Source organism: Silene latifolia, unplaced genomic scaffold, assembly GCF_048544455.1.
Source record: "Silene latifolia isolate original U9 population unplaced genomic scaffold, ASM4854445v1 scaffold_134, whole genome shotgun sequence".
In the NCBI taxonomy this organism is placed as follows: domain Eukaryota; kingdom Viridiplantae; phylum Streptophyta; class Magnoliopsida; order Caryophyllales; family Caryophyllaceae; genus Silene; species Silene latifolia.
Window position 1 is genome coordinate 532439 of NW_027413133.1, and position 6505 is coordinate 538943.

The 6505-nt window shown below is 37.3% G+C and overlaps 1 protein-coding gene across 2 annotated transcripts; it reads left to right on the plus strand.

Moving 5' to 3' along the window:
* Positions 1-1970: 1970 nt before the first annotated feature.
* Positions 1971-6503, plus strand: LOC141637693 (sugar transporter ERD6-like 5). Of its 2 annotated transcripts, none has more exons than XM_074447145.1 (18): positions 1971-2712; positions 2860-2922; positions 3046-3135; positions 3398-3457; positions 3579-3644; positions 3726-3791; positions 3907-3982; positions 4085-4179; positions 4263-4355; positions 4667-4747; positions 4847-4931; positions 5256-5299; positions 5383-5445; positions 5535-5594; positions 5681-5734; positions 5959-6018; positions 6124-6238; positions 6385-6503. In XM_074447145.1, the coding sequence occupies exons 1-18, from the start codon at positions 2581-2583 to the stop codon at positions 6501-6503; spliced, it is 1422 nt and encodes a 473-aa protein (XP_074303246.1). In that variant the 5' UTR covers positions 1971-2580. The 2 variants fall into 2 exon arrangements, with proteins under 2 accessions (XP_074303246.1, XP_074303247.1); XM_074447146.1 differs by having other exon boundaries at positions 2631-2712; positions 3046-3170.
* Positions 6504-6505: the final 2 nt, after the last annotated feature.

Here is a 6505-nt window from a genome sequence, read left to right on the forward strand (position 1 = left end):
CCCCTTCTTCCGCCGCACCAACTGAAACCCCTCCTCCTCCGTGTCCAAATCGCACCACATCCAATTTACCACCACCTGCTAAAACCGTTACTACCAGACTAGATAACAACATTCGAAAACCCAACTCTCGTTATGCCAACAATCTCGCTCATGTACCGCCAACTAATGATCACCTTCCCAACACCGTTAAGCTAGCACTTATTCCTCCTCAATGGCGTCATGCTATGCAGGATGACTTCCAAGCCCTCGAACGGAACAAAACCTGGTCACTAGTTCCGCGCTCTTCATCCCAGAATGTTATAGGATGCAAGTTGGTTTTTCGGAACAAATACAACCCTGATGGCACTCTTAAACAACACAAGACACGCCTAGTTGCAAAAGGGTTCCGTCAAAGACCCGGAATTGACTACAATGAAACATTCAGTCCCGTTGTAAAACAAACAACGGTCCATTTAATATTAGCTGTAGCTGTCACCAAGCCGTGGTCTCTATGGCAATTGGATGTAAATAACGCTTTTCTACAAGGTAATTTAACCGACAATGTCTTTATGACCCAACTTCCTGGCTTTGTTGATCAAACGAAACCTGATTACGTTTGTAAGCTAAACAAAGCAATATACGGTTTAAAACAAGCTCCACGCGCTTGTTACACTGAATTAAAAACCTATCTTCTCAACTATGGTTTCAAACAATCCATCTCCAACTCATCTTTATTTACTTTACATACCACAACCACATGCATATATATGCTCGTTTATGTTGACGATATTATCATCACTGGACCACACCCTCAACAATTGCAAAACTTCATTGCTCAATTATCAAATCGCTTTTCGCTAAAAGACCCATCTCTCTTATTTTCTTGGAATCGAAGTCACTCCAAATTCACTTGGACTACATTTAAACCAATCTAAATATATTACAGATATCCTTGACAAATACAAAATGTTAGAAGCAAGACCAAATGTCACACCAATGGCAGCAGATACTCGGCTGGTCCGTGAGGATCACAAGCCCATACACGACCAATCCAACTATCGTGCAATAATTGGAAATTTATAATATCTTTCTTTAATCAGGCCTGACATTGCCTTTACTGTCAATCGTCTTGCATAATTTCTTCATCATTCCACTCTAACCCATTGGACAGCACTTAAACGACTTCTTCGCTATCTCCAAGGAACCATCACTCTTGGCATTCAACTCTATCGCTCCACCCAGCTTTGTCTTCATGCCTTCTGCGATGCTGATCATGGCGGAGATAAAGACAACCCCCTATCAACCTCCGGTTACATTGTTTATCTTGGACGAAACCCAATTTCCTGGTCCTCCAAAAAGCAAAAAGGCGTTGCCTTATCCACCACCGAAACGGAATTTCGTTCCGTAGCAACAGTCACAACCGAACTGCTATGGCTTCGAAATATACTGGTCGAACTTCATATTACCGTCACCACATCACCAACTATCTTTTGTGACAATATATCAGCCACACTTTATGCAAAAAACCCTGTCTTCCACTCACGTATGAAACACATGGCCATCTCTTTCAACTTTGTTCGAGAACACATTCAGCTCGACAACATCCGCATCCAACACGTTGCAAGCAAAGACCGGCTAGCCGATGCTCTCACGAAGCCTCTATCCAAAAGTTACTTCCAAGAACTACGAAGCAAGATTGGCCTTCTTCCTAAGACGTCCATCTTGAGAGGGCGTATTAACCATATTGATTCTAATAAGGCAAAGATCACCGGTCAAGCCAATCACCACTCATCATATCAATCCTCCCCTATAATCAAGGGAAAATGATTGAGTATATATTGTAAAAATAGGAAGTTTATATATCTTTTATATCTTTGTAATTAGGTCAAATACTCTAGTTGCTCTCTATTGTAATCTATCTATATATATATATATGTACCTTCCTTCATACAATGAATATACAATACATTCTACTAAACAACCCAGTCTTATAGATAATGCTGATGCTAAAAACAAATCTTAAAGTATCTAAAATACGATTCATCACAAAGATGATACAATTGTAAATGTGGTAGTCGAATGAATAAAGGGTAGTTCAAGATAAATGTGGTAGTCAAAATAACAGATTAACGGGAGATAAAGGCCCGTACAATCTAGATTGAATTCGAATCTGCATTCTTCACAGTATCTTCATCTTAACCTCTAAGTTACGGTCTTTTCGGTTTTGAGTTATCCAACCTACGAGATCTCAAAATGTGAACTTGAGTATCATGCAAATATCCTGGAAAGGAATGGCACAAACCATTAATGGTGTTAGTATTATTTTTGGGTTTGAATCTTAGATATCAGCTAGAAATCAAGGATTTTCACTCCCATTTAAATTTAAAAAAATAAAAATGAAATATGATCAATCTTGATACTAAAATAGGATCCACCTTGCTAATGGTTTTCCTGATCATAAATTCTATGTTCTGTGTCTGCATTATCAAGAGATAAGAACGTCGTATTGAAGTTCTAGAGCTAAAATAGTGGGGTGACTGTAAATTTGAGATTACTCATTCATTCATTACCTAGCTTTTAAAAGAATAAAAGTATTGTAAAATGGGAGAAGAGAAGGAGAAATTGTTAGATGATAGTAATGGAGACATGAGCGACGAAAAGGGGCATGTAACATTTGTTCTCATATTCAGTATCTTTACTGCTGTTCTAGGTTCATTTGCTGGGGGATGTGCTGTAAGTTTCGTCTTTTTATCAGGAAATTCATGAATTTTGCTTCTTCAAACACTAATGATTTATACTCCATATGTTCTATATTAATATATCAGACCGTATCAAAATGATTCTTCTTTCACGAAACTAATTGATGTTCGACTGCTGTAGATGGGTTATTCCACGCCTGTTCAGTCTTCATTAATCACGGATTTACGACTTTCAACAGCAGAGGTCAGTTGGTTGCCTATGTCTTCTCTTCATCATTAGTTGTTGATTATTCTACTTTTTTTTACTGTGTGACATCATCTTAAAGAATTATGCAAACGATATTCATCATGATTTTACTTGCTGCAGTTTTCCTTGTTTGGATCATTGTTGACTGTTGGAGGACTCTTAGGTGCACTAGTTTGTGGGAAAATAACAGATTGCATTGGTCGTCGTGCTGTAAATCTTATTACTTCCATTTTACTCTTAAAAAGGTGAAAAAACAACGCGAGTTTTTATTAAATGCACAAATTCTCATATGAAACGGTCTAATTATAAGATTATTACCATGAGATTAGCCAGTATTGTTGTGGGTTAGTTACTCCTTACTAGTTTTAATTATTATTTCGATAAATGGGCTGGTCTTACATTATATTAATATGAGACCGTCTCTTGAAGATTTAGTTGAAACTTGAAACATATGTGGCTGCTTTTGATGCAGACCATGGGGTTGTCAAGCTATCTCTTCCTCATTGGATGGCTCACTATAGCATGTTCACAGGTTTTTATCGTTTTTTTTTATTCAGAGGGTTGTTGTCAAATTCCATAATTTGAGTTGTGAAATTGTTCGATTTTCCTGTAATTAATCACAATTCGCCATTATATGCCTGTTTCAATAAAAGGGTTCTTGGTCCCTTGATTTCGGAAGACTTGCTCTTGGTTTTGCAAACGGGATCACAGTATACGCGGTAATTGTTTAAATAAATTCCTATACTCTCTCAGTTAATGTTCACTAGCAATGTAAATACAAAGTAATTATCCCGAAACAGGTCCCTGTATACATAGCAGAAATAACTCCCAAGGACCTTAGAGGAGGATCGGTGCTTCTACATCAGGTAAACATTCTAGGTTCATAGCAGATGACCCAAGAGATCCTTGTAGTTACTTTCAGTAAAGAACTGTTAAAGTTTGCTTTAAGTTACTGTCAAAGTTAACATCAGTAATTTTCAGGTAATGTTATGTAGTGGAATAGCAGTAGTTTTCATGTCCGGCATTATTACTAGCTGGCAGATCTTAGCTCTAATAGGTAAAGTAAAAGAAATTGTCTTGCTTGAATCTCATATACAGTAAGAAGCTCGTTTACTGTCTAATTTACTAATATAGTTTTGGTATGAAAATCATTTTTCAGGTACTCTTCCATGCCTCATACAACTCGTGGGTATATATTTCATCCCGGAGTCACCTAGATGGCTGATAAGGAAGCAGCATTCCCTTGAATTGCCGGTAGGGTTCTAGCTGAGAATAACTAGGGAATATGAACAGAAAATGTAAATGATTTTTGATTTTATGAAAACTGTCTTTTGCAGGTTAAGAGCAGCTGCAGTTTGGATTACGAAGCAGCTTTGCAACGTCTTAGGGGCACGAACACTGATATATCTGAAGAAGCCGCTGCAATAAAAGTAAGACTAAGTTTCTCTCTTATAAATTCAATGTGAGTCTGAATATCAGCAAAATAACATTAATTTTGAGACTCAAGTCATATTCTTTATACTTTTCTCTTTATACCTAAAATTCGTCAAAACTTCTTACAATTTTTATGTGGAATCAACCTTTTTCCTTCGTAATCTTGGAAATCAAAGATTAGAGTAAAGCTCAGAGCCGCAGACTTAGTCGTTAAAGTTGGATAAGTCCGGTTCATTTCTTCTTAAGTCCAAACCAAATTATGCGTGATAGCAAAAATATAAGAAGTTGAAATTTGTTTGTCTCACAGGCTAACACAGAAGCTATTGGAAATAATGTGAAACATAAGTTCTCCAATGTGTTCCAAAAGAAATATGCTTATGCACTCATTGTAAGCCCCAACTACCTAAGTAGATCGAATGATCGATATTTGTGTATATCACCCTTAACTGCCCATGAATCCGGTATTTATGAGTGGATATTCATGTAGGTTTGCCTTGGACTGATGGCACTGGCAGGATTTGGTGGGACATTTGGCATTTTATTCTACGCAACTGCAATCTTTGATTCAGCCGGTGAGTACAAGATATTTGAATTGGGAGGGAAAAAAACATACATTGGTTTTGGGTTATAATGTAAAAGAAAACCGAAAAAACGACTCCCTAAATTGGCTGCACTTCGATTTTATGAGAGGGCATGAGGCACCATCATATTCTCCACCTATTTTCATTACTGGTCAAGTGGTAATCGAAAACAGTGTCTTTGAGTTGTTGACACCGGGATAAGGCTTAATGTTATCTTACTTCCTCCTTAACTTAGCATACGTGAGAGCTCTTGAAGCACCTGGGTTATGTGTTGTTGTTGTTGGAGTTAAGAAGACTATTTCTGGTCTTTTGCAGGATTTTCAGGAACTATAGGAAGTAGTGCTATGGGTCTTATCCAGGTAACATGCCTAAACAAAACAAAACCGTGATTTCTGAAACTCTTGTTTATGTTAAAACCAATTTTATGTGTGAATTTTTGCAGCTTCCTCCCACTGTTCTTGGTGTATTTTTGATGGATAAGTTTGGAAGACGGCCACTTTTACTGGTGTGTTTAGCGATTCATATAAATTTCTCATATAAAGCTTAAATGTGGATGACAAAAATTACAAGTTGATCATTTGAGTGGTTCTATAGTTTTCAGCAGCAGGGATGGGCACGGGAACCCTGTCATTGGCGCTATCCTTCTTGTTGAAGGTATTATGTTGTTAATCTTGTACAAATCTCAGTGTTGGCTATTCTATCAAATCTTCAATCCTAAAATTGCAATGCCTTTTGAGCAGGAACATGATTTGATGACGGATTTTAGTCCATATTTGGCTCTCTTTGGAATTTTGGTACGAGACCCTTCATTTCTACCCCTATGCGGCTGCTTCACTAAAATAGCCATTTCCAACATTTGTGACATTACTCGTTCATATAATTCATCTACCTTTTTCATCAATTACCATGGGAATTAAATCCGCTCATATTTTAACACTCAACATGTTATTTTGAACAATTCTTATGCATTTGTTTGATATGGTCATGATCATGTTTCTCAATGATTCAACCTCATCAGCTGTTTGCCGCAACATATCCAGTAGGAATGGGAGGGGTACCATTTGTTATAATGTCAGAGGTTAGTAACGCACATATTCACTAACACCGTAACACCAATGAAACACTCCTCGTCTAACTTTTATCTCAACTTAATTAAAGTGAAGAGTATTGTGCAATATTTCAGATATTCCCTATAAATATCAAGGGTGCAGCTGGAAGTTTAGCAACGGTTGTCAGTTTTACCAGTTCATGGATCGTCTCTTACGCGTTTAACTTCATGATGGTATGGAGCTCGTATGGTAAGTATTTTGTATCTCCTAAAATATTTGAGTGTTCCGTTTATCAGATTTATACTCTTCTGAATACTTTTTTGCTACAAATCTGGTAATATTAGTTCTAGAGTCATTTCAAACGGCTAATTCTTGGGCTTGTTCTATTTTGATAGGCACATTTCTGGTGTTCACCGGTGTGAATGTTATCTCTCTGCTATTCGTAGCAAAACTTGTGCCAGAGACGAAAGGCAGAACACTAGAGGAAATACAAACTTTAGTAACATACAAATGATA

What these genes read in the sequence shown, in the direction of transcription:
- LOC141637693 (XM_074447145.1), top strand. Translation starts at nt 2,581, where the DNA reads ATGGGAGAAGAGAAGGAGAAATTGTTAGATGATAGTAATGGAGACATG. An exon ending in AGCATTCCCTTGAATTGCCG is followed by an intron (nt 4,180 to 4,262) that starts GTAGGGTTCTAG and finishes TGTCTTTTGCAG; the next exon opens with GTTAAGAGCAGCTGCAGTTT. An exon ending in AAGAAGCCGCTGCAATAAAA is followed by an intron (nt 4,356 to 4,666) that starts GTAAGACTAAGT and finishes TTTGTCTCACAG; the next exon opens with GCTAACACAGAAGCTATTGG.